We start from the raw sequence: 27,434 nt of genomic DNA, 5'->3' as shown, positions 1-27,434 counted from the left end.
TCTAGATGGGCTGGAGTACCCGAGGCTAGGGGAGGGGGACAGTGCTACATTAGAGGGGGCAATAGTGGAGCAGGAGATAAAGGATGCGATTGGGAGGATGCAGTTGGGGAAGGTGGCAGGGCCGGATGGGTTTCCGGTGGAATATTGTAAAAAATTCAAAAATAAGCTGGCATCCCTGATGGTGGGGATGTTTGAAGAGGTGATAGGGAAGGGGGTGTTACCACAAACTTTGGGGCAGGCATCGATTTCCCTGTTGCTTAAGAAAGGTAAGGATCCGACGGAGTGTGGGTCGTATAGGCCCATATCACTTATAAACCTGGACGCAAGAATATTGGTGAAGGTACTGGTGGGTAAGCTGGAGGAGTGCCTCCTGAAGGTGATTGGTGAAGATCAGGGTTTGTGAGAGGGAGGCAGCTCTTTTCAAACATTAGAAGGGTATTGAACGTCATTATGGCACCGGCAAAGGGGAAGGAAACAGAGGTGGTTGTGGCATTGGACGCTGAGAAGGTGTTTGACCGGTTAGAATGGGGGTAGAATGGGGGTAGAATGGGGGTAGAATGGGGGCAGAATGGGGGTAGAGTGGGGGCAGAATGGGGGTAGAATGGGGGTAGAATGGGGGTAGAATGGGGGCAGAATGGGGGTAGAATGGGGGTAGAATGGGGGTAGAATGGGGGTAGAATGGGGGTAGAATGGGGGCAGAATGGGGGTAGAATGGGGGTAGAATGGGGGCAGAATGGGGGTAGAATGGGGATAGAATGGGGGTAGAATGGGGGTAGAATGGGGGCAGAATGGGGATAGAATGGGGGTAGAATGGGGGTAGAATGGGGGTAGAATGGGGGTAGAATGGGGGCAGAATGGGGGTAGAATGGGGGCAGAATGGGGGTAGAATGGGGGTAGAATGGGGGCAGAATGGGGGTAGAATGGGGATAGAATGGGGGTAGAATGGGGGTAGAATGGGGGCAGAATGGGGGCAGAATGGGGATAGAATGGGGGCAGAATGGGGGCAGAATGGGGGCAGAATGGGGGCAGAATGGGGGCAGAATGGGGGCAGAATGGGGGTAGAATGGGGGTAGAATGGGGGTAGAATGGGGGCAGAATGGGGGTAGAATGGGGATAGAATGGGGGTAGAATGGGGGTAGAATGGGGGCAGAATGGGGGTAGAATGGGGTAGAATGGGGGGTAGAATGGGGGCAGAATGGGCGTAGAATGGGGGTAGAATGGGGGCAGAATGGGGGCAGAATGGGGGCAGAATGGGGGCAGAATGGGGGTAGAATGGGGGTAGAATGGGGGTAGAATGGGGGCAGAATGGGGGTAGAATGGGGGCAGAATGGGGGTAGAATGGGGGTAGAATGGGGGTAGAATGGGGGCAGAATGGGGGTAGAATGGGGGCAGAATGGGGGCAGAATGGGGGTAGAATGGGGCAGAATGGGGGTAGAATGGGGCAGAATGGGGTAGAATGGGGGTAGAATGGGGGCAGAATGGGGGTAGAATGGGGATAGAATGGGGGTAGAATGGGGGGTAGAATGGGGGTAGAATGGGGATAGAATGGGGGTAGAATGGGGGTAGAATGGGGGTACTTGATGGCAGTTCTCGAGCAGTTTGGAATTGGACCCAGATTTGTGAACTGGGTAAAGCTACTATATAAGGAGCCGAGGGCGAGTGTCCACAAATTACATCAGCTCAGAATAATTTCCTCTCCACCGTGGGACTAGGCAGGGATGTCCTATGTCCCCCCGGCTGTTTGCGCTCACGATTGAGCCACTGGCCATCGCATTAAGAAGTTCGGGGGCATAGAAAGGAATAGTGCGGGGGGGGGGGGGGGGGGGGGGGGGGGGGGATAGAGCCGATGATTTGTTATACGTGTCGGAACCGAGTGGGTCAATAGGGGGAACACTGCAGCTGCTTCGAGTGTTTGGGTCTTTCTCAGGGTACAAATTAAATCCAGACAAGAGTGAGTATTTGGTGGTGTCTTGGCCGGGGGTGGGGGCAGGGGTGGGGTGGGGGCAGGGATGGGGTGGGGGCAGGGATGGGGTGGGGGCAGGGATGGGGGGGGGCAGGGATGGGGGGCAGGGATGGGGGGGGGCAGGGATGGGGTGGGGGCAGGGATGGGGTGGGGGCAGGGATGGGGGGGGGCAGGGATGGGGGGGCAGGGATGGGGGGGGCAGGGATGGGGTGGGGGCAGGGATGGGGTGGGGGCAGGGATGGGGTGGGGCAGGGATGGGGGGGGGCAGGGATGGGGGGGCAGGGATGGGGGGGGGCAGGGATGGGGTGGGGGCAGGGATGGGGTGGGGGCAGGGATGGGGGGGATTGCCATTCCATAAGGCAGATATAGAAACCTGGGGGTGCAGGTTGCCCAGGATTGGGGGGGGCTCTGCAGCTACAACATCACTAGTTTGGTGGGGAGAGTGAAAGCGGATCTGGCAAGGTGGGATGGTCTCCCTCTGTCACTGGCGGGTCGGGTACAGGCGGTTAAAATGAACGTGTTGCTGCGATTCCTGTTTATTTTCCAATGCCTGCCGATTTTCCTGCCAAAGGCTTTTTTTAGAGAGATTGAGGGAAGGATTACCTCGTTCATGTGGGGAAGGAAGGTGGCCAGAGTGAGGAAGATGCTGCTACAGAGGGGAAGGCAGGCAGGGGGTTTGGGTCTCCTGAGCCTGGTGTATTATTACTGAGCGGTGAATGTGGAGAAGGTACGGAGCTGGGTCAGAGGGGTTGACTCCCAATGGATCAGAATGGAGGAGAGTTTGGGTAGGGGGTCGGGATTGAAGGCGCTAGCGACAGCGCCGCTCCCGACGGCCCCGGGGAGATACTCAGGGAGTCCAGTAGTAATAGCTTTGTTGAGAATTTGGAGGCAGTTTCGCCAACACTTCAGGTTGGGGGCAGGGTCAAGGGAAACGCCGATTCGGGGGAACCATAGATTTGAGCCAGGGAGGTGGGATGGAAATTTTCAGAGATGGGAGGAGAAAGGAATTAGGACACTAAAAGGTTTGTTTCTTGGGGGTCGGTTTGCAGGATTGAAGGAGCTGGGAACGAAGTATGGACTGGAGCAGGGAGAAATATTTAGACATTGAGGTTCGAGACTTTGACAGAAAGGAGATACAGAGTTTCCCAGTAGAACCGGGTTCCACATTGCTGGAGAAGGTGCTGACGACAGGGGGACTGGAGAAGGGGGTAGTATCGGTGGTTTATTTTGGAGAAGGCGCAGCTGGAAGGGATCAAGGCTAAGTGGGAGGAAGAGTTGGGAGAGGGTGTGGAGGAGGGGTTCTGATGTGAGGTACTCTGGAGGGTAAACGCCTCTACCTTGTGCGCGAGGTTGGGGCTGAAACAGCTGAAGGTGGTGTATAGAGCGCACCTCACAAGGGTAAGGATGAGCCGGCTCTTTGAGGGTTAGAAGACGTGTGTGAGCATTGCGGAGGGGGTAGGGGTCCTGTCCAAAGCTGGAGGATTACTGGAAGGAGGTGTTTAGGGTAATCTCTAAAGTGGTGCACGTGAAACTGGAGCCGGGCCCTCAGAAGGCCATGTTCGGGGTGCCAGACCAGCCGGGGTTGGAAACGGGCGCGGGGGGGCAGGTGTTGTAGCCTTCGCCTCGTTGATTGCCTGAAGGCGGAGCCTGTTAGGGTGGAGATCAACCTCTCCACCCTGTGCCCTGGCGTGGCCGAGGGGGGGGGGGGGGGGGGGGGGGACCTGCTGGAATTCTTGATGTTTGAAAAGGTCAAATTTGAACTGAGGAGAAGGATGGAGGGGCTCTACAATTCATGGGCGTTATTCATTCTGCACTTTCGAGAATTGGGATGACATCGAACATTAAGGTGTGTGGTGACCTGGCCTCTGCTCATCAGCTGATAGTTAGAGCAGAGATCGTAGTGGCGATGTCCCGGTAATCCGTAGGCCGAAGCCCATGCTCTGGGGACATGGGTTCAAATCCCACCACAGCAGTTGGGAAAATTTGAATTCAATTAATAAATCGGGAATATTAATATTGTGATTATTGTAAAATTCTACATGATTCACTAATGTCCTTTAGGGAAGGAAATCTGCCGCCCTTACCCGGTCTGGCCTATATGTGACTCCAGACCCACAGCGATGTGGTTCACTCTTAGCTACCCTGTGAAATGGCCGAGCAAACCACCTACTCCAGGGTAATTAGGAATGGGCACCAAATGCTGGCCTTGTTACTGACACCCCGATCACATGAAAGAATTTCTGGGGTAGCAAAGGAAGGAAAGTCAAAGGCCAGCTCAGCTTCCTGCTCTGACTGGAAAGTGGGGATGAGAGAGTTGGACTCTGTGATGCCTTCCGTGGTCCAATAGCATTTGACACACAAGATCCAGGTCGCCATTTGGTCACATGGATGATCACAGAATTTACAATGCAGAAGGAGGCCATTCGGCCCATCGAGTCTGCACCGGCCCTGACAAAGAGCACCCTACCTTTTGTTTATCAATTTAGAGTAACCAATTATTTCTTTTCCAATTAAGGGGCAATTTAGCGTGGCCAATCCACCTACCCGGCACATCTTTGGGTTGTGGGGGCGAAACCCACGCAGACACGGGGAGAATGTGCAAACTCCACACGGACAGTGACCCAGAGCCGGGATTTGAACCCAGGACCCCAGCGAACTGGACCCAAACCTAACTAAAGAGGTCAATGTGAACGGAAACCGTACCCCAGTGAGAGTCAGTGTGTGTGGGACCCCAGTGAGAGTCAGTGTGTGTGGGACCCATACCCCAGTGAGAGTCAGTGTGTGTGGGACCCCAGTGAGAGTCAGTGTGTGTGGGACCCGTACCCCAGAGAGAGTCAGTGTGTGTGGGACCCGTACCCCATTGAGAGTCAGTGTGTGTGGGACCCGTACCCCAGTGAGAGTCAGTGTGTGTGGGACCCGTACCCCAGTGAGAGTCAGTGTGTGTGGGACCCGTACCCCAGTGAGAGTCAGTGTGTGTGGGACCCGTACCCCAGTGAGAGTCAGTGTGTGTGGGACCCGTACCCCAGTGAGAGTCAGTGTGTGTGGGACCCGTACCCCAGTGAGAGTCAGTGTGTGTGGGACCCCAGTGAGAGTCAGTGTGTGTGGGACCCGTACCCCAGTGAGAGTCAGTGTGTGTGGGACCCGTACCCCAGTGAGAGTCAGTGTGTGTGTAGGACCCGTACCCCATTGAGAGTCAGTGTGTGTGGGACCCGTACCCCAGTGAGAGTCAGTGTGTGTGGGACCCGTATCCCAGTGAGAGTCAGGGTGTGTGGGACCCGTACCCCAGTGAGAGTCAGTGTGTGTGGGACCCCAGTGAGAGTCAGTGTGTGTGGGACCCGTACCCCAGTGAGAGTCAGTGTGTGTGGGACCCGTACCCCAGTGAGAGTCAGTGTGTGTGGGACCCGTACCCCAGTGAGAGTCAGTGTGTGTGGGACCCCTGCCCCAGTGAGAGTCAGTGTGTGTGGGACCCGTACCCCAGTGAGAGTCAGTGTGTGTGGGACCCGTACCCCAGTGAGAGTCAGTGTGTGTGGGACCCCAGTGAGAGTCAGTGTGTGTGGGACCCGTACCCCAGTGAGAGTCAGTGTGTGTGGGACCCATACCTCAGTGAGAGTCAGTGTGTGTGGGACCCATACCCCAGTGGGAGTCAGTGTGTGTGGGACCTGTACCCCAGTGAGAGTCAGTGTGTGTGGGACCCGTACCCCAGTGGGAGTCAGTGTGTGTGGGACCCGTACCCCAGAGAGAGTCAGTGTGTGTGGGACCCGTACCCCAGTGAGAGACAGTGTGTGTGGGACCCGTACCCCAGTGAGAGTCAGTGTGTGTGGGACCCGTACCCCAGTGAGAGTCAGTATGTGTGTGACCCATACCCCAGTGAGAGTCAGTGTGTGTGGGACCCGTACCCCAGTGAGAGTCAGTGTGTGTGGGACCCGTACCAAAGTGAGAGTCAGTGTGTGTGGGGCCTGTACCCCAGTGAGAGTCAGTGTGTGTGGGACCCGTACCCCAGTGAGAGTCAGTGTGTGTGAGACCCGTACCCCAGTGAGAGTCAGTGTGTGTGGGACCCGTACCCCAGTGAGAGTCAGTGTGTGTGGGACCCGTACCCCAGTGAAAGTCAGTGTGTGTGGGACCCGTACCCCAGTGAGAGTCAGTGTGTGTGGGACCCGTACCCCAGTGAGAGTCAGTGTGTGTGGGATCTGTACCCCAGTGAGAGTCAGTGGGTGTGGGACCCCAGTGAGAGTCAGTGTGTGTGGGACCCCAGTGAGAGTCAGTGTGTGTGGGACCCGTACCCCAGTGAGAGTCAGTGTGTGTGGGACCCGTACCCCAGTGACAGTCAGTGTGTGGGACCCGTACCCCAGTGAGAGTCAGTGTGTGTGGGACCCCAGTGAGAGTCAGTGTGTGTGGGACCCGTACCCCAGTGAGAGTCAGTGTGTGTGGGACCCGTACCCCAGTGAGAGTCAGTGTGTGTGGGACCCGTACCCCAGTGAGAGTCAGTGTGTGTGGGACCCGTACCCCAGTGAGAGTCAGTGTGTGTGGGACCCGTACCCCAGTGAGAGTCAGTGTGTGTGGGACCCGTACCCCAGTGAGAGTCAGTGTGTGTGGGTCTGTACCCCAGTGAGAGTCAGTGTGTGTGGGCCCCGTACCCCAGTGAGAGTCAGTGTGTGTGGGCCCCGTACCCCAGTGAGAGTCAGTGTGTGTGGGACCCGTACCCCAGTGAGAGTCAGTGTGTGTGGGACCCGTACCCCAGTGAGAGTCAGTGTGTGTGGGACCCGTACCCCAGTGAGAGTCAGTGTGTGTGGGACCCGTACCCCAGAGAGAGTCAGTGTGTGTGGGACCCGTACCCCAGTGAGAGTCAGTGTGTGTGGGACCCGTACCCCAGTGAGAGTCAGTGTGTGTGGGACCCGTACCCCAGTGAGAGTCAGTGTGTGTGGGACCCGTACCCCAGTGAGAGTCAGTGTGTGTGGGACCCGTACCCCAGAGAGAGTCAGTGTGTGTGGGACTCGTACCCCAGTGAGAGTCAGTGTGTGTGGGACCCGTACCCCAGTGAGAGTCAGTGTGTGTGGGACCCGTACCCCAGTGAGAGTCAGTGTGTGTGGGACCCGTACCCCAGTGAGAGTCAGTGTGTGTGGGACCCGTACCCCAGTGAGAGTCAGTGTGTGTGGGACCCGTACCCCAGTGAGAGTCAGTGTGTGTGGGTCTGTACCCCAGTGAGAGTCAGTGTGTGTGGGCCCCGTACCCCAGTGAGAGTCAGTGTGTGTGGGACCCGTACCCCAGTGAGAGTCAGTGTGTGTGGGACCCGTACCCCAGTGAGAGTCAGTGTGTGTGGGACCCGTACCCCAGTGAGAGTCAGTGTGTGTGGGACCCGTACCCCAGAGAGAGTCAGTGTGTGTGGGACCCGTACCCCAGTGAGAGTCAGTGTGTGTGGGACCCGTACCCCAGTGAGAGTCAGTGTGTGTGGGACCCCAGTGAGAGTCAGTGTGTGTGGGACCCGTACCCCAGTGAGAGTCAGTGTGTGTGGGACCCGTACCCCAGTGAGAGTCAGTGTGTGTGGGACCCGTACCCCAGTGAGAGTCAGTGTGTGTGGGACCCGTACCCCAGTGAGAGTCAGTGTGTGTGGGACCCGTACCCCAGTGAGAGTCAGTGTGTGTGGGACCCGTACCCCAGTGAGAGTCAGTGTGTGTGGGTCTGTACCCCAGTGAGAGTCAGTGTGTGTGGGCCCCGTACCCCAGTGAGAGTCAGTGTGTGTGGGACCCGTACCCCAGTGAGAGTCAGTGTGTGTGGGACCCGTACCCCAGTGAGAGTCAGTGTGTGTGGGACCGTACCCCAGTGAGAGTCAGTGTGTGTGGGACCCGTACCCCAGAGAGAGTCAGTGTGTGTGGGACCCGTACCCCAGTGAGAGTCAGTGTGTGTGGGACCCGTACCCCAGTGAGAGTCAGTGTGTGTGGGACCCGTACCCCAGTGAGAGTCAGTGTGTGTGGGACCCGTACCCCAGTGAGAGTCAGTGTGTGTGGGACCCGTACCCCAGTGAGAGTCAGTGTGTGTGGGACCCCAGTGAGAGTCAGTGTGTGTGGGACCCCAGTGAGAGTCAGTGTGTGTGGGACCCGTACCCCAGTGAGAGTCAGTGTGTGTGGGACCCGTACCCCAGTGAGAGTCAGTGTGTGTGGGACCCGTACCCCAGTGAGAGTCAGTGTGTGTGGGACCCGTACCCCAGTGAGAGTCAGTGTGTGTGGGACCCGTACCCCAGTGAGAGTCAGTGTGTGTGGGACCCGTACCCCAGTGAGAGTCAGTGTGTGTGGGTCTGTACCCCAGTGAGAGTCAGTGTGTGTGGGCCCCGTACCCCAGTGAGAGTCAGTGTGTGTGGGACCCGTACCCCAGTGAGAGTCAGTGTGTGTGGGACCCGTACCCCAGTGAGAGTCAGTGTGTGTGGGACCCGTACCCCAGTGAGAGTCAGTGTGTGTGGGACCCGTACCCCAGAGAGAGTCAGTGTGTGTGGGACCCGTACCCCAGTGAGAGTCAGTGTGTGTGGGACCCGTACCCCAGTGAGAGTCAGTGTGTGTGGGACCCGTACCCCAGTGAGAGTCAGTGTGTGTGGGACCCGTACCCCAGTGAGAGTCAGTGTGTGTGGGACCCGTACCCCAGTGAAAGTCAGTGTGTGTGGGACCCGTACCCCAGTGAGGGTCAGTGTGTGTGGGACCCGTACCCCAGTGAGAGTCAGTGTGTGTGGAACCCGTACCCCAGTGAGAGTCAGTTTGTGTGGGACCCGTACCCCAGTGAGAGTCAGTTTGTGTGGGACCCATCCCCCAGTGAGAGTCAGTGTGTGTGGGTCCCGTACCCCAATGAGAGTCAGTGTGTGTGGGACCCCTACCCCAGCGAGAGTCAGTGTGTGTGGGACCCGTACCCCAGTGAGAGTCAGTGTGTGTGGGACCCGTATCCCAGTGAGAGTCAGAGTGTGTGGGACCTGTACCCCAGTGAGAGTCAGTGTGTGTGGGACCCGTACCCCAGTGAGAGTCAGTGTGTGTGGGACCCGTACCCCAGTGAGAGTCAGTGTGTGTGGGACCCGTACCCCAGTGAGAGTCAGTGTGTGTGGGACCCGTACCCCAGTGAGAGTCAGTGTGTGTGGGACCCGTACCCCAGTGAGAGTCAGTGTGTGTGGGACCCGTACCCCAGTGAGAGTCAGTGTGTGTGGGACCCATCCCCCAGTGAGAGTCAGTGTGTGTGGGTCCCGTACCCCAGTGAGAGTCAGTGTGTGTGGGACCCGTACCCCAGTGAGAGTCAGTGTGTGTGGGACCCGTATCCCAGTGAGAGTCAGGGTGTGTGGGACCCGTACCCCAGTGAGAGTCAGTGTGTGTGGGACACGTACCCCAGTGAGAGTCAGTGTGTGTGGGACCCGTACCCCAGTGAGAGTCAGTGTGTGTGGGACCCGTACCCCAGTGAGAGTCAGTGTGTGTGGGACACGTACCCCAGTGAGAGTCAGTGTGTGTGGGATCCCTACCCCAGTGAGAGTCAGTGTCTGTGGGACCCGTACCCCAGTGAGAGGCAGTGTGTGTGGGACCCGTACCCCAGTGAGAGTCAGTGTGTGTGGGACCCGTACCCCAGTGAGAATCAGTGTGTGTGGGACCTGTACCCCAGTGAGAGTCAGTGTGTGTGGGACCCCAGTGAGAGTCAGTGTGTGTGGGACCCGTACCCCAGTGAGAGTCAGTGTGTGTGGGACCAACACCCCAGTGAGAGTCAGTGTGTGTGGGACCCGTACCCAGTGAGAGTCAGTGTGTGTGGGACCCGTACCCCAGTGAGAGTCAGTGTGTGTGGGACCCCAGTGAGAGTCAGTGTGTGTGGGACCTGTACCCCAGTGAGAGTCAGTGTGTGTGGGACCCGTACCCCAGTGAGAGTCAGTGTGTGTGGGACCCCTACCCCAGTGAGAGTCAGTGTGTGTGGGACCCCAGTGAGAGTCAGTGTGTGTGGGACCCGTACCCCAGTGAGAGTCAGTGTGTGTGGGACCCCTACCCCAGTGAGAGTCAGTGTGTGTGGGACCCCAGTGAGAGTCAGTGTGTGTGGGACCCGTACCCCAGTGAGAGTCAGTTTGTGTGGGCCCCGTACCCCAGTGAGAGTCAGTGTCTGTGGGACCCCTACCCCAGTGAGAGTCAGTGTGTGTGGGTCCCATACCCCAGTGAGAGTCAGTGTGTGTGGGACCCGTACCCCAGTGAGAGTCAGTTTGTGTGGGACCCGTACCCCAGTGAGAGTCAGTGTGTGTGGGACCCGTACCCCAGTGAGAGTCAGTGTGTGTGGGACCCCAGTGAGAGTCAGTGTGTGTGGGACCTGTACCCCAGTGAGAGTCAGTGTGTGTGGGACCCGTACCCCAGTGAGAGTCAGTGTGTGTGGGACCCCAGTGAGAGTCAGTGTGTGTGGGACCCGTACCCCAGTGAGAGTCAGTGTGTGTGGGACCCATCCCCCAGTGAGAGTCAGTGTGTGTGGGACCCATCCCCCAGTGAGAGTCAGTGTGTGTGGGACCCGTACCCCAGTGAGAGTCAGTGTGTGTGGGTCCGTACCCCAGTGAGAGTCAGTGTGTGTGGGACCCGTACCCCAGTGAGAGTCAGTGTGTGTGGGACCCGTACCCCAGTGAGAGTCAGTGTGTGTGTGGGACCCGTACCCCAGTGAGAGTCAGTGTGTGTGGAACCCGTACCCCAGTGAGAGTCAGTGTGTGTGGGACCCATACCCCAGTGAGAGTCAGTGTGTGTGGGACCCGTACCCCAGTGAGAGTCAGTGTGTGTGGGACCCGTACTCCAGTGAGAGTCAGTGTGTGTGGGACCCATACCCCAGTGAGAGTCAGTGTGTGTGGGACCCGTACCCCAGTGAGAGTCAGTGTGTGTGGGACACGTACCCCTGTGAGAGTCAGTGTGTGTGGGACCCGTACCCCAGTGACAGTCAGTGTGTGTGGGACCCGTACCCCAGTGAGAGTCAGTGTGTGTGGGACCCCTACCCCAGTGAGGGTCAGTGTGTGTGGGACCCCTACCCCATTTAGGGTCAGTGTGTGCGGGACCCGTACCCCAGTGAGAGTCAGTGTGTGCGGGACCCGTACCCCAGTGAGAGTCAGTGTGTGTGGGACCCGTACCCCAGTGAGAGTCAGTGTGTGCGGGACCCGTACCCCAGTGAGAGTCAGTGTGTGTGGGACCCCTACCCCAGTGAGGGTCAGTGTGTGTGGATTTTACCCTGGATTAGTTTGACTGGTAATGGTTGATGTGATGGTGGGATTTTGTGTTCAGCTGCGATATTGTCAGGGAGAATGGGACCCAGTATTCTGTCCCAACTGTCCAGCTTTTAGCTTTTAGGGGGTTTGGGAATCGCGGGCCGGGTTGTCACCTCACCTGATGCAGTTCCCTGGGTCGGATTTGCAGTCGACATTGCAGCGGAATCGTTCCCATGCCAACCATCCCATAGGCGGGGTCCTCATTAAGCCATTGTCCAACGATAGCCCACGGGTGATAAGCAGCAACGTGAGGGGTACAACCAGCAGCTCCATTTCTGGCAATGAAACCGGGTTCAACAAACTGGAACATCAAGAACAGGAAACACAGTCAGACAGGGCCGGACTAACCCAGAGAGCAACCAGAGTCCCAAACGTTAGTCTGTCGGTACAGCGAGTAATTGGGAAAGCTAATAGGATGTTATTGTTTATTACCTGAAGAAGGAGCCGTGCTCCGAAAGCTCGTGTTTGAAACAAACCTGTTGGACTTTAACCTGGTGTTGTAAGACTTCTTACTGTGCTCACCCCAGTCCAACGCCGGCATCTCCACATCATTGTTTATTGTGACAGAGAATTGATTACCAAAGTAGGGAGGTTAAACTGCAGTCACACAGATCACCTGTGAGAACACAGGCAAGATGCCCCATCTGGGAGGCCGGCCAGAGGAGGATTGCTCACAATCACAAAGCAATTCGTTGTCTCCCACAATGCCAATTCCCGCTATCGGACCACCATTTTGAGCGGGTGCTCCGATAGCAAAGTCCCACACCTGCCTCCGCCCCAACTCATCTCAAATCAGCCCCCCCTCATCTCAAACCAGCACCCCCTCATCTCAAATCAGCCCCCCCATCTCAAATCAGCCCCCTCATCTCAAATCAGCCCCCTCATCTCAAATCAGCCCCCCTCATCTCAAATCAGCCCCCTCATCTCAAATCAGCCCCCCTCATCTCAAATCAGCCCCCCCTCATCTCAAATCTGCCCCATCTCAAATCAGCCCCCCTCATCTCAAATCAAGCCCCCATCTCAAATCAGCCCCCCCTCATCTCAAACCAGCACCCCCTCATCTCAAATCAGCCTCCATATCTCAAATCAGCCCCCCTCATCTCAAATCAGCCCCCCTCATCTCAAATCAGCCCCCCGCCTCATCTCAAATCAGCCCCCCTCATCTCAAATCAGCCCCCATCTCAAATCAGCCCCCTCATCTCAAATCAGCCCCCCTCATCTCAAATCAGCCCCCCTCATCTCAAATCAGCCCCCTCATCTCAAATCAGCACCCCTCATCTCAAATCAGCACCCCTCATCTCAAACCAGCACCCCCTCATCTCAAATCAGCCCCCCCTCATCTCAAATCAGCCCCCCCTCATCTCAAACCAGCACCCCCTCATCTCAAATCAGCCCCCCTCGTCTCAAATCAGCCCCCCTCATCTCAAATCAGCCCCCATCTCAAATCAGCCCCCCTCATCTCAAATCAAGCCCCCATCTCAAATCAGCCCCCCCTCATCTCAAACCAGCACCCCCTCATCTCAAATCAGCCTCCATATCTCAAATCAGCCCCCCTCATCTCAAATCAGCCCCCCTCATCTCAAATCAGCCCCCGCCTCATCTCAAATCAGCCCCCCTCATCTCAAATCAGCCCCCATCTCAAATCAGCCCCCCTCATCTCAAATCAGCCCCCCTCATCTCAAATCAGCCCCCCTCATCTCAAATCAGCCCCCTCATCTCAAATCAGCACCCCTCATCTCAAATCAGCACCCCTCATCTCAAACCAGCACCCCCTCATCTCAAATCAGCCCCCCTCATCTCAAATCAGCCCCCCACCTAATCTCAAATCAGCCCCCACCTCATCTCAAAGCAGCACCCCCTCATCTCAAATCAGCCCCCCTCATCTCAAATCAGCCCCCCACCTCATCTCAAATCAGCCCCCACCTCATCTCAAATCAGCCCCCACCTCATCTCAAATCAGCACCCACTCATCTCAAATCACCCCCCCTCTTCTCAAATCAGCCCCCTGTCATCGCAAATCAGCCCCCCCCCCCTCATCTCAAAACCTTACGGACCCCCTAACTGGAAGTACTCCCCCATCCCGCCCCGGGAAAGGAGACCCCTGCCAGGAAGCTAGAGAGCAGTCCAGACAGGGGCAGTGAAAGAAATTAGTTGTAAGACTCACCTGAAAATTCCACCTGACCATTCCTGGAAAGTTAAGTGCTGTCAATTTTCCAGCTCAGCACTTCATAATCACTCAGGGCTGAAGGGGCAGGATGTGAATGCACTTAACTCTCTTTGATGTGGTTGATGTTTGTAAACATTGTGGTCGCAGCACTTAGAGGTACTCATCCAAGAAGGTGAATGGAGCAAAGCTCACAGCTGGTTTGTGGAAGCTGTCAATCACAGTCCACAAGCAAAAATGAACGAATGGCTCACAGCTCATGGATCTGATGTGATAAACACAAGGCACCTGTTCCCTTTCCAGGTGAGTGTTCCAACTGCAATGGTTTTCACTGGCCCTGTCTGGACTGCTCCTGGCTTCTGGACAGGGGTCTCTTTTCTCAGGGGTTGTGGGGGGAGGAGGGGGGGTCAGTGGGGCAGAGGGGTGGTCCCTCTAGTTAGGGGGGCCCTGTGGGTGGGGGGGGTCTCCTTATTGAGGGGGTTTCTTTGGGGAGGGATCCCTTTAGGTAAGGGGTGTTGTGGGGGTCCCTTTAGTTAGGAGGTCTGGTAGGGAAGGTTGTGCATGGGGCGGGGGCCCTCGGATGGACTTTGGGGGTAACGCCCTTAAGGAGTTACCCCTTGGCCCACTGCAAGGTCTCCCATGTCAGGTTCATATTTGCTGATACCTCGATTCCGGCTGGACGCACATTTCTCCGTCCAATCGCGATTTGCGATCCAGTGTCTCGCCCCCAAATCTCGAATACCCGTGCTGAGTATTGATCGAAGGATGTAAATGCGTTAGAAGCAGTTCAGAGAAGGTTAACTGGACTGGGTGGTTTGTCTCAAGGGGAAGGTTGGACAGTTTCAACTTGTATCCACTGGTGGATGTAGAAAGGATGTTTCCTCTTGTGGGAGAATCCAGAACTAGGGGTCACTCTTGGCTTGAAGGTCCACACATTCCAGGGGAGAATAACCACACGCTCTCTCTTGGGGTAAATACCCGCTCTCTCTCAGGGTAAATACCCGCTCTCTCTCGGGGCAAATACCCGCTCTCTCTCAGGGTAGATACCCGCTCTCTCGGGGTGAATACCCGCTCTCTCTCAGGGTAGATACCCGCTCTCTCAGGGTAAATACCCGCTCTCTCTCAGGGTGAATACCCGCTCTCTCTCAGGGTGAATACCCGCTCTCTCGGGGTGAATACCCGCTCTCTCTCGGGGTGAATACCCGCTCTCTCTCGGGGTGAATACCCGCTCTCTCTCGGGGTGAATACCCGCTCTCTCTCAGGGTAAATACCCGCTCTCTCTCAGGGTAAATACCCGCTCTCTCTCAGGGTGAATACCCGCTCTCTCTCAGGGTGAATACCCGCTCTCTCTCAGGGTGAATACCCGCTCTCTCTCAGGGTAAATACCCGCTCTCTCTCAGGGTGAATACCCGCTCTCTCTCTGGGTAAATACCCGCTCTCTCTCAGGGTAAATACCCGCTCTCTCGGGGTAAATACCCGCTCTCTCTCTCGAGGTGAATACCAGCTCTCTCTCAGGGTGAATACCCGCTCTCTCTCAGGGTGAATACCCGCTCTCTCTCAGGGTGAATACCCGCTCTCTCTCAGGGTGAATACCCGCTCTCTCTCAGGGTGAATACCCGCTCTCTCTCGGGGTAAATACCCGCTCTCTCTCAGGGTGAATACCCGCTCTCTCTCAGGGTGAATACCCGCTCTCTCTTGGGGTAAATACCCGCTCTCTCTCGGGGTAAATACCCGCTCTCTCTCAGGGTGAATACCCGCTCTCTCTCAGGGTAAATACCCGCTCTCTCTCAGGGTGAATACCCGCTCTCTCTCTGGGTAAATACCCGCTCTCTCTCAGGGTGAATACCCGCTCTCAGGGTAAATACCCGCTCTCTCTCGGGGGGAATACCCGCTCTCTCTCGGGGTAAATACCCGCTCTCTCTCAGGGTAAATACCCGCTCTCTCTCGGGGTGAATACCCGCTCTCTCGCAGTGAATACCCGCTCTCTCTCAGGGTAAATACCCGCTCTCTCTCAGGGTAAATACCCGCTCTCTCTCAGGGTGAATACCCGCTCTCTCTCGGGTAAATACCCGCTCTCTCTCGGTGTGAATACCCGCTCTCTCGGGGTAAATACCCGCTCCCTCGGGGTAAATACCCGCTCTCTCTCAGGGTAAATACCCGCTCTCTCTCAGGGTAAATACCCGCTCTCTCTCGGGGTAAATACCCGCTCTCTCGGGGTAAATACCCGCTCTCTCTCGGGATAAATACCCGCTCTCTCGGGGTAAATACCCGCTCTCTCTCGGGGTAAATACCCGCCCTCTCTCGGGGTAAATACCCGCTCTCTCGGGGTAAATACCCGCTCTCTCTCAGGGTAAATACCCGCTCTCTCTCGGGGTGAATACCCGCTCTCTCACAGGGTAAATACCCGCTCTCTCTCGGGGTAAATACCCGCTCTCTCTCAGGGTAAATACCCGCTCTCTCTCGGGGTAAATACCCGCTCTCTCTCGGGGTATATACCCGCTCTCTCTCAGGGTGAATAACCGCTCTCTCTCGGGGTAAATACCCGCTCTCTCTCAGGGTAAATACCCGCTCTCTCTCAGGGTGAATACCCGCTCTCTCTCAGGGTAAATACCCGCTCTCTCTCTCAGGGTAAATACCCGCTCTCTCTCGGGGTGAATACCCGCTCTCTCTCAGGGTAAATACCCACTCTCTCTCAGGGTGAATACCCGCTCTCTCTCAGGGTGAATACCCGCTCTCTCTCAGGGTGAATACCCGCTCTCTCTCGGGGTGAATACCCGCTCTCTCTCGGGGTGAATACCCGCTCTCTCTCGGGGTAAATACCCGCTCTCTCGGGGTAAATACCCGCTCTCTCTCGGGGTGAATACCCGCTCTCTCTCAGGGTAAATACCCACTCTCTCTCAGGGTGAATACCCGCTCTCTCAGGGTGAATACCCGCTCTCTCTCAGGGTGAATACCCGCTCTCTCTCAGGGTGAATACCCGCTCTCTCTCAGGGTAAATACCCGCTCTCTCTCAGGGTGAATACCCGCTCTCTCTCAGGGTGAATACCCACTCTCTCTCAGGGTGAATACCCGCTCTCTCTCAGGGTGAATACCCGCTCTCTCTCGGGGTGAATACCCGCTCTCTCGGGGTAAATACCCGCTCTCTCTCAGGGTGAATACCCGCTCTCTCTCGGGGTGAATACCCGCTCTCTCTCGGGGTGAATACCCGCTCTCTCGGGGTAAATACCCGCTCTCTCTCAGGGTGAATACCAGCTCTCTCTCGGGGTAAATACCCGCTCTCTCTCAGGGTGAATACCAGCTCTCTCGGGGTAAATACCCGCTCTCTCTCAGGGTGAATACCCGCTCTCTCGGGGTAAATACCCGCTCTCTCTCAGGGTGAATACCCGCTCTCTCTCGGGGTGAATACCCGCTCTCTCTCAGGGTGAATACCCGCTCTCTCTCAGGGTGAATACCCGCTCTCTCTCAGGGTGAATACCCGCTCTCTCTCAGGGTGAATACCCGCTCTCTCAGGGTAAATACCCGCTCTCTCTCAGGGTGAATACCCACTCTCTCTCGGGGTAAATACCCGCTCTCTCTCTCAGGGTAAATATCCGCTCTCTCTCGGGGTGAATACCCGCTCTCTCTCAGGGTAAATACCCGCTCTCTCTCGGGGTGAATACCCGCTCTCTCGGGGTAAATACCCACTCTCTCTCAGGGTGAATACCCGCTCTCTCTCGGGGTGAATACCCGCTCTCTCTCAGGGTAAATACCTGCTCTCTCTCGGGGTGAATACCCGCTCTCTCTCAGGGTAAATACCCGCTCTCTCTCAGGGTGAATACCGGCTCTCTCTCGGGGTGAATACCCGCTCTCTCTCGGGGTAAATACCCGCTCTCTCTCGGGGTAAATACCCGCTCTCTCTCAGGGTAAATACCCGCTCTCTCTCAGGGTGAATACCCGCTCTCTCTCAAGGTAAATACCCGCTCTCTCTCAGGGTAAATACCCGCTCTCTCTCGGGGTAAATACCAGCTCTCTCTCGGGGTAAATACCCGCTCTCTCTCAGGGTGAATACCAGCTCTCTCGGGGTAAATACCCGCTCTCTCTCAGGGTGAATACCCGCTCTCTCGGGGTAAATACCCGCTCTCTCTCAGGGTGAATACCCGCTCTCTCTCGGGGTGAATACCGCTCTCTCTCAGGGTGAATACCCGCTCTCTCTCAGGGTGAATACCCGCTCTCTCTCAGGGTGAATACCCGCTCTCTCTCAGGGTGAATACCCGCTCTCTCAGGGTAAATACCCGCTCTCTCTCAGGGTGAATACCCACTCTCTCTCGGGGTAAATACCCGCTCTCTCTCTCAGGGTAAATATCCGCTCTCTCTCGGGGTGAATACCCCGCTCTCTCTCAGGGTAAATACCCGCTCTCTCTCGGGGTGAATACCCGCTCTCTCGGGGTAAATACCCACTCTCTCTCAGGGTGAATACCCGCTCTCTCTCGGGGTGAATACCCGCTCTCTCTCAGGGTAAATACCTGCTCTCTCTCGGGGTGAATACCCGCTCTCTCTCAGGGTAAATACCCGCTCTCTCTCAGGGTGAATACCGGCTCTCTCTCGGGGTGAATACCCGCTCTCTCTCAGGGTAAATACCCGCTGTCTCTCGGGGTGAATACCCGCTCTCTCTCGGGGTGAATACCCGCTCTCTCTCAGGGTGAATACCCGCTCTCTCTCAGGGTGAATACCCGCTCTCTCTCAGGGTGAATACCCGCTCTCTCTCAGGGTGAATACCCGCTCTCTCTCAGGGTAAATACCCGCTCTCTCTCAGGGTAAATACCCGCTCTCTCTCAGGGTGAATACCCGCTCTCTCTCGGGGTGAATACCCGCTCTCTCGGGGTAAATACCCGCTCTCTCTCGGGGTGAATACCCGCTCTCTCGGGGTAAATACCCGCTCTCTCTCGGGGTAAATACCCGCTCTCTCAGGGTAAATACCCGCTCTCTCTCAGTGTGAATACCCGCTCTCTCTCGGGGTAAATACCCGCTCTCTCTCAGGGTAAATACCCGCTCTCTCTCAGGGTGAATACCCGCTCTCTCTCGGGGTGAATACCCGTTCTCTCTCGGGGTGAATACCCGCTCTCTCAGGGTAAATACCCGCTCTCTCTCAGGGTAAATACCCGCTCTCTCTCAGGGTAAATACCCGCTCTCTCGGGGTAAATACCCGCTCTCTCTCAGGGTAAATACCCGCTCTCTCTCAGGGTAAATAGCCGCTCTCTCTCAGGGTGAATACCCGCTCTCTCGGGGTGAATACCCGCTCTCTCTCAGGGTGAATACCCGCTCTCTCTCGGGGTGAATACCCGCTCTCTCTCAGGGTGAATACCCGCTCTCTCTCAGGGTCAATACCCGCTCTCTCTCAGGGTGAATACCCGCTCTCTCTCAGGGTGAATACCCGCTCTCTCTCGGGGTGAATACCTGCTCTCTCTCAGGGTGAATACCCGCTCTCTCTCGGGGTGAATACCCGCTCTCTCTCAGGGTAAATACCCGTTCTCTCTCAGGGTCAATACCCGCTCTCTCTCGGGGTAAATACCCGCTCTCTCTCGGGGTGAATACCCGCTCTCTCTCGGGGTAAATACCCGCTCTCTCTCGGGGTAAATACCCGCTCTCTCTCAGGGTAAATACCCGCTCTCTCTCAGGGTGAATACCCGCTCTCTCTCAAGGTAAATACCCGCTCTCTCTCAGGGTGAATACCCGCTCTCTCTCGGGGTAAATACCCGCTCTCTCTCGGGGTGAATACCCGTTCTCTCTCGGGGTGAATACCCGCTCTCTCGGGGTAAATACCCGCTCTCTCTCAGGGTGAATACCCGCTCTCTCTCAGGGTAAATACCCGCTCTCTCAGGGTAAATACCCGCTGTCTCTCGGGGTGAATACCCGCTCTCTCTCGGGGTGAATACCCGCTCTCTCTCAGGGTGAATACCCGCTCTCTCTCAGGGTAAATACCCGCTCTCTCTCGGGGTAAATACCCGCTCTCTCGGGTAAATACGCGCTCTCTCGGGGTGAATACCCGCTCTCTCGGGGTAAATACCCGCTCTCTCTCGGGGTAAATACCCGCTCTCTCTCGGGGTGAATACCCGCTCTCTCTCAGGGTGAATACCCGCTCTCTCAGGGTGAATACCCGCTCTCTCTCAGGGTGAATACCCGCTCTCTCTCGGGGTGAATACCCGCTCTCTCTCAGGGTGAATACCCGCTCTCTCAGGGTAAATACCCGCTCTCTCGGGGTAAATACCCGCTCTCTCTCGGGGTGAATACCCGCTCTCTCTCAGGGTGAATACCCGCTCTCTCAGGGTAAATACCCGCTCTCTCAGGGTGAATACCCGCTCTCTCTCTCAGGGTGAATACCCGCTCTCTCTCGGGGTGAATACCCGCTCTCTCTCAGGGTGAATACCCGCTCTCTCAGGGTGAATACCCGCTCTCTCTCAGGGTGAATACCCGCTCTCTCTCAGGGTGAATACCCGCTCTCTCAGGGTGAATACCCGCTCTCTCTCGGGGTAAATACCCGCTCTCTCAGGGTAAATACCCGCTCTCTCTCAGGGTGAATACCCGCTCTCTCTCAGGGTGAATACCCGCTCTCTCTCAGGGTAAATACCCGCTCTCTCTCGGGGTAAATACCCGCTCTCTCTCGGGGTAAATACCCGCTCTCTCTCGGGGTAAATACCCGCTCTCTCTCAGGGTGAATACCCGCTCTCTCAGGGTGAATACCTGCTCTCTCAGGGTGAATACCCGCTCTCTCTCTCAGGGTGAATACCCGCTCTCTCAGGGTGAATACCCGCTCTCTCTCAGGGTAAATACCCGCTCTCTCTCAGGGTAAATACCCGCTCTCTCTCGGGGTGAATACCCGCTCTCTCTCGGGGTGAATACCCGCTCTCTCTCAGGGTAAATACCCGCTCTCTCTCGGGGTGAATACCCACTCTCTCTCGGGGTGAATACCCGCTCTCTCTCGGGGTAAATACCCGCTCTCTCTCGGGGTAAATACGCGCTCTCTCGGGGTGAATACCCGCTCTCTCGGGGTAATACCCGCTCTCTCTCGGGGTAAATACCCGCTCTCTCTCAGGGTGAATACCCGCTCTCTCTCAGGGTGAATACCCGCTCTCTCTCAGGGTGAATACCCGCTCTCTCGGGGTAAATACCCGCTCTCTCTCAGGGTGAATACCCGCTCTCTCTCAGGGTGAATACCCGCTCTCTCTCAGGGTGAATACCCGCTCTCTCTCAGGGTAAATACCCGCTCTCTCTCGGGGTAAATACCCGCTCTCTCTCGGGGTAAATACCCGCTCTCTCTCGGGGTAAATACCCGCTCTCTCTCAGGGTGAATACCCGCTCTCTCTCAGGGTGAATACCTGCTCTCTCAGGGTGAATACCCGCTCTCTCTCTCAGGGTGAATACCCGCTCTCTCAGGGTGAATACCCGCTCTCTCTCAGGGTAAATACCCGCTCTCTCTCAGGGTAAATACCCGCTCTCTCTCGGGGTGAATACCCGCTCTCTCTCGGGGTGAATACCCGCTCTCTCTCAGGGTAAATACCCGCTCTCTCTCGGGGTGAATACCCACTCTCTCTCGGGGTGAATACCCGCTCTCTCTCGGGGTAAATACCCGCTCTCTCTCGGGGTAAATACGCGCTCTCTCGGGGTGAATACCCGCTCTCTCGGGGTAAATACCCGCTCTCTCTCGGGGTAAATACCCGCTCTCTCTCAGGGTGAATACCCGCTCTCTCTCGGGGTAAATACCCGCTCTCTCTCAGGGTGAATACCCGCTCTCTCGGGGTAAATACCCGCTCTCTCTCAGGGTGAATACCCGCTCTCTCTCGGGGTAAATACCCGCTCTCTCAGGGTAAATACCCGCTCTCTCTCGGGGTGAATACCCGCTCTCTCTCAGGGTAAATACCCGCTCTCTCGGGGTAAATACCCGCTCTCTCTTAGGGTAAATACCCGCTCTCTCTCGGGGTGAATACCCGCTCTCTCGGGGTAAATACCCGCTCTCTCTCAGGGTGAATACCCGCTCTCTCTCGGGGTGAATACCCGCTCTCTCTCGGGGTGAATACCCGCTCTCTCTCAGGGTGAATACCCGCTCTCTCTCAGGGTGAATACCTGCTCTCTCAGGGTGAATACCCGCTCTCTCTCTCAGGGTGAATACCCGCTCTCTCAGGGTGAATACCCGCTCTCTCTCAGGGTAAATACCCGCTCTCTCGGGGTAAATACCCGCTCTCTCTCAGGGTAAATACCCGCTCTCTCTCAGGGTAAATACCCGCTCTCTCTCGGGGTGAATACCCGCTCTCTCTCGGGGTAAATACCCGCTCTCTCTCAGGGTAAATACCCGCTCTCTCTCGGGGTGAATACCCGCTCTCTCTCGGGGTGAATACCCGCTCTCTCTCGGGGTAAATACCCGCTCTCTCTCAGGGTAAATACCCGCTCTCTCTCGGGGTGAATACCCGCTCTCTCTCGGGGTAAATACCCGCTCTCTCTCGGGGTGAATACCCGCTCTCTCTCGGGGTGAATACCCGCTCTCTCGGGGTAAATACCCGCTCTCTCTCGGGGTGAATACCCGCTCTCTCTCAGGGTGAATACCCGCTCTCTCTCAGGGTGAATACCCGCGCTCTCGGGGTAAATACCCGCTCTCTCGGGGTAAATACCCGCTCTCTCTCTCGGGGTGAATACCCGCTCTCTCTCGGGGTGAATACCCGCTCTCTCTCAGGGTGAATACCCGCTCTCTCTCAGGGTGAATACCCGCTCTCTCTCAGGGTAAATACCCGCTCTCTCTCGGGGGTAAATACCCGCTCTCTCTCGGGGTAAATACCCGCTCTCTCTCTCGGGGTGAATACCCGCTCTCTCTCGGGGTGAATACCCGCTCTCTCTCAGGGTGAATACCCGCTCTCTCTCAGGGTGAATACCCGCTCTCTCTCAGGGTGAATACCCGCTCTCTCTCAGGGTGAATACCCGCTCTCTCTCGGGGTGAATACCCGCTCTCTCTCAGGGTGAATACCCGCTCTCTCTCAGGGTAAATACCCGCTCTCTCTCAGGGTGAATACCCGCTCTCTCTCAGGGTGAATACCCGCTCTCTCTCGGGGTGAATACCCGCTCTCTCTCGCAGTGAATACCCGCTCTCTCTCGGGGTGAATACCCGCTCTCTCTCGGGGTGAATACCCGCTCTCTCTCAGGGTGAATACCCGCTCTCTCTCAGGGTGAATACCCGCTCTCTCTCAGGGTGAATACCCGCTCTCTCTCAGGGTAAATACCCGCTCTCTCTCAGGGTGAATACCCGCTCTCTCTCGGGGTGAATACCCGCTCTCTCTCGGGGTAAATACCCGCTCTCTCTCGGGGTGAATACCCGCTCTCTCTCAGGGTGAATACCCGCTCTCTCTCAGGGTGAATACCCGCTCTCTCTCAGGGTGAATACCCGCTCTCTCGGGGTGAATACCCGCTCTCTCTCAGGGTGAATACCCGCTCTCTCTCAGGGTGAATACCCGCTCTCTCTCAGGGTGAATACTCACTGGTTCCTGGTTGTTTTTGCAATGTTCTGTGTTTGTGCGTATCCTCAGTTTCCTGCCCAGTTCAGTGTAGTCGTTGACCTTACTGCTGTCATATGATCACGGCTGCCTTCACTGAACCTGTGATCAAAGTCTCCCAGTCAGCTGGCGAAGCTGGGAATCCACTCCCTCTGAACCACAACCAAACCTCCTTCAGCAACACAAGATAAATGGCAGAGGCTGAGAGAGGCTCTTAAACTCCACAGGCATTGCCACCTACAGCCAGCAGCTGCCATTGATCAATGTTTAATCCTTTCCCAGCGTCGACGAGGGTAACTGGTGCTGATTATAGAGTCACGGCGTTTTACCGTCCAGAAAGGGACCCTTCAGCCCATCGGGTCTGTGCCAGCCCTGCGAAAGAGCACGCAACCTAGTCCCATTGCCCACCCTGTCCACCTAACCCCGCTCGTCGATCATGTCCAATCATATAGAATAGAACAGTACAGCACAGAACAGGCCCTTCGGCCCTCAATGTTGTGCCGAGTCATGATCACCCTACTCAAACCCACGTATCCACCCTATACCCGTAACCCAACAACCACCCCCCTCTCTTAACCTTACTTTTTAGAACACTACGGGCAATTTATCATGGCCAATCCACCTAACCCGCACATCTTTGGACTGTGGGAGGAAACCGGAGCACCCGGAGGAAACCCACGCACACACGGGGAGGACGTGCAGACTCCGCACAGACAGTGACCCAGCCGGGAACCGAACCTGGGACCCTGGAGCTGTGAAGCATTTATGCTGACCACCATGCTACCGTGCTGCCCACCTCACCTGTGGGAGGAAACCGGAGCCCCCGGAGGAAACCCACGCACAGACGGGGAGAACGTGCAGGCTCCGCACAGAGTCATTGTAAAAGGTCCCCTGGCTCTTGTGGTGAGCCACGTATGGCTGTTGTATATATTATTGTATTTACTCACTGTTACTGTTGTGTTGTTGTTGTTGGCTCCGCCCCTCCGCCCATCGATCCGGGACAGCCTCTCAGTCCGGGAGGGGCTGGTGGGCACATTCTCGCTGATTAAAACCACATCTTGTTAACTAGCGTTTGGACTGGATTGATTGGTATCAGCTGTATCCAAAGAAGAGGTTTTCTCTGGTGCCCTGGCCAGCAGTAAATCGCCAGCCAACACCGACAACAACACGATATTTCCGAGCACCAATTGGTTATCGTGTTCCTTACCTTCGAAGAGTGACTACACGTCAAAGGTACTTTTGCCCAAAAGCGACTTGGGATGTCCTGGAACTGTATAAGGCGCTATTCAAATGCAAGTTTATCTTTCTGTCTCAAAGTGCTTCACTACCAATGAAGACCTTTTGAAGTGAACTTTCAATGGTGGCCATGGAGTGAGAGGCTGCACACAGGGCAGCTCCGGCTCCAAGGCGTTTTGGCCATTTTTAACCCGGCAGTGGGGTAGTTTTGGCAGAAAAGTGGTGCGGAGGGTGTAGGAGAGGAGGTTCTCCCTAAGATTGACATGTCTACTGGCTGCCAGACCCGGCAGAACAAGTTAAAGACCTGGCTTGGAGGGGACCTGTGGCAATTTTGAGAATGGCGGAGGGGGAAGGGTTATCGCCATGGGAACGGCCCAGATAGAGCATTTGGTCAGTTTTATCAGGGGGAACTTTCACCAGCAAAGGGGCAGCACGGTAGCATGGTGGTTAGCATAAATGCTTCACAGCTCCAGGGTCCCAGGTTCGATTCCCGGCTGGGTCACTGTCTGTGCAGAGTCTGCACGTCCTCCCCGTGTGTGCGTGGGTTTCCTCCGGGTGCTCCGGTTTCCTCCCACAGTCCAAAGATGTGCGAGTTAGGTGGATTGGCCATGCTAAATTGCCCGTAGTGTCCTAAAAAGTAAGGTTAAGGGGGGGGGTTGTTGGGTTGCGGGTATAGGGTGGATACGTGGGTTTGAGTAGGGTGATCATTGCTCGGCACAACATCGAGGGCCGAAGGGCCTGTTCTGTGCTGTACTGTTCTATGTTCTATGTTCAAAGGAAGGAGATACATGGCGACCTTCTTTTGTTTTTGGTCGAAGGCCATTGATAGAGCAGTAGTGAGAGTCGTTGAACTGGTTGGAGAAGTGCCTCGAGGTGTAAGGGCCGGCAATACGTTGGGGTGGAGAAGGTGACGTCCGACCAGAGCAATCAGATTGTGTCTTTGGAGGCGGAGGTGGGGGTCCTCGGGGACCTTTGCAAGTCGTGGCGGGTGATGGTGGAGGAGCAGGAGAACAGGTCCAGCCGGCAGAACGTGCTGATTGTGGGTCTGCCAGAAGGCGTGGAAGAAACGAACATCACGAAGTACGTTTTGAGGATGTTGGTTGGGTTGGTGGAGGAGAAGATGCTGGACGGGGCCCTAGAGGTGGATCGGGCCCACCAATCCCTGAGGCAGAAGCCGAGAGCAGGGGAGCCACCGCGATGAGTGTGTTGTTGCCCAGTTTTTGGGCAAGGAGAAGATTCTGAGGTGGACCAGGATAAAGCGAGTCTGCGAATGGGAGGGTAATCATAGAACAGTACAGCATAGAACAGGCCCTTCGGCCCTCGATGTTGTGCCGAGCAATGATCACCCTACTCAAACCCACGTATCCACCCTATACCCGTAACCCAACAACCCCCCCTTAACCTTACTTTTATTAGGACACTACGGGCAATTTATCATGGCCAATCCACCTAACCCGCACATCTTTGGACTGTGGGAGGAAACCGGAGCACCCGGAGGAAACCCACGCAGACACGGGGAGGACGTGCAGACTCCACACAGACAGTGACCCAGCCGGGAATCGAACCTGGGACCCTGGAGCTGTGAAGCATTTATGCTAACCACCATGCTACCGTGCTGCCCCGAATCGAGCCCAGATATACCAGGACATTGGCGCGGATCTGGCGAAGAGGCGCGCGGGATTCAACAAGGCCAAGGCCGTGTTGCACAGATGGCAGATTAATTTTGGGGTGTTGTACCTGGCGAGATTTCGGGCTACGTTCGACAGCTGAGAGTATTATTTTGAGATGCCAGAGAAGGCGAACGACTTTATAAGGGACCATATATTGGGGAGAGCTAAGGAATGGTGTAGGATGGAGGGGTTGAGTCCGCCAAAGTTGGTATCATGGCTGTTTTATGTTGCCGAAGGGGGAGAATTTTTGGGGGAGTTGCCGGCCCCGGGTGATTCTCCGACCCGGCGGGGGGGGGGGGGGGGGGGGGGGGTCGTAGGCAGCAATGCTAACCACTGTGCCACCTTGCCACCCAGAACATTCTTCTTAATGAGTTCTCTCAATGCTGAAGTTCCAGAAGAAAGGTTTGGAAAAATATTCCCTCGGAAATTAACAACACCAAACGATCTGAGAACTGCTTTTTTATTCTTAGGTTTGGACATTTCAGGGCAGCACAGTGGCCTAGTGGTTAGCACTGCGTCCTCACGGCGCTGAGGTCCCAGGTTCGATCCCGGCCCTGGGTCACTATTCGTGTGGAGTTTGCACATTCTCCCCGTGTCTGCGTGGGTTTCGCCCCCACAACCCAAAGATGTGCAGTGTGGGTGGATTGGCCACACTAAATTAACCCTAAAGTGGAAAAAATTAATTAGCTACTCTAAATTTATTTTTAAAAAACACCTTCAATTCCTTCAGTCATCTACTCCATTGCACGATGGAATATCTCAGAAGTAGATATGATTCCAAAGGACATTCTACTGAAGGCAGCACGGTAGCATTGTGGATAGCACAATCGCTTCACAGCTCCAGGGTCCCAGGTTCGATTCCGGCTTGGGTCACTGTCTGTGCGGAGTCTGCACGTCCTCCCCGTGTGTGCGTGGGTTTCCTCCGGGTGCTCCGGTTTCCTCCCACAGTCCAAAGATGTGCAGGTTAGGTGGATTGGCCCTGGATAAATTGCCCCTTAGTGTCCAAAATTGCCTTTTGTGTTGGGTGGGGTTACTGGGTTATGGGGGTGGGGTAGAGGTGTTGACCTTGGGTAGGGTGCTCTTTCCAAGAGCCGGTGCAGACTTGATGGGCCGAATGGCCTCCTTCTGCACTGTAAATTCTATGATTCTATGAAGCAATATCGACCATAGGGAGTATTGAATGTGCATAACATCCTACTGGAGTTGTTGAGTTTCAACTGAAAAAAACCTTTTGAAGCATCTGGTTTGGAAAAGAACTTTGCATTCGCCACCTCAGTGGTAATTTCTTCACGCTTTGCGATATCATTATGTTCCCTATTAATGTTCTGATTTAGATCTTTTGGATCTATACATGTTCGAAGATCTCAAGTCGGTTTCTTTACACATACCATTGAACTGACCCAGTCAATGGGCTCTATCACTTCCTTTTTTAAAATAAAACCAGTGTGCCATTCTCTTTATATTGAGTCTTATACTGGAATGGAAGTGTACCCATACAGTGAAAGACATTTAGAAATCTTACAATGATAGCATCTACTTCATCCTGTGCACAGACTGAAATCTGATCAACATTGTTAATTATTTTCTCTAATCACATGCCTGCCTGCCTAGGAGTGATGATTCTTTGGGACCTACTATATCAAAATTCACATACTTC

The 27,434-nt window shown here is 55.7% G+C and overlaps 1 protein-coding gene across 4 annotated transcripts in view; it reads right to left on the bottom strand.

Annotated features, from left to right (window-relative positions):
- naga (N-acetylgalactosaminidase, alpha) overlaps positions 1-27,434 on the bottom strand; it is an 80,548-nt gene that overhangs the window by 32,097 nt on the left and 21,017 nt on the right. For 3 of the 4 annotated variants that reach the window (XM_038783403.1, XM_038783401.1, XM_038783402.1), the window contains exon 2: positions 11,314-11,496. In XM_038783403.1, coding sequence (XP_038639331.1) covers positions 11,314-11,468 — 155 coding nt within the window. In that variant the 5' untranslated portion in view covers positions 11,469-11,496. Of the gene's footprint in view, positions 1-11,313; positions 11,497-22,856; positions 23,056-27,434 lie in introns of those variants that run through there. The other variant, XM_038783404.1, reaches the window with a different exon arrangement.

Source organism: Scyliorhinus canicula, chromosome 23 (assembly GCF_902713615.1).
Source record: "Scyliorhinus canicula chromosome 23, sScyCan1.1, whole genome shotgun sequence".
Lineage (NCBI taxonomy): Eukaryota > Metazoa > Chordata > Chondrichthyes > Carcharhiniformes > Scyliorhinidae > Scyliorhinus > Scyliorhinus canicula.
This window is presented reverse-complemented; position numbering and strand designations above follow the sequence as displayed.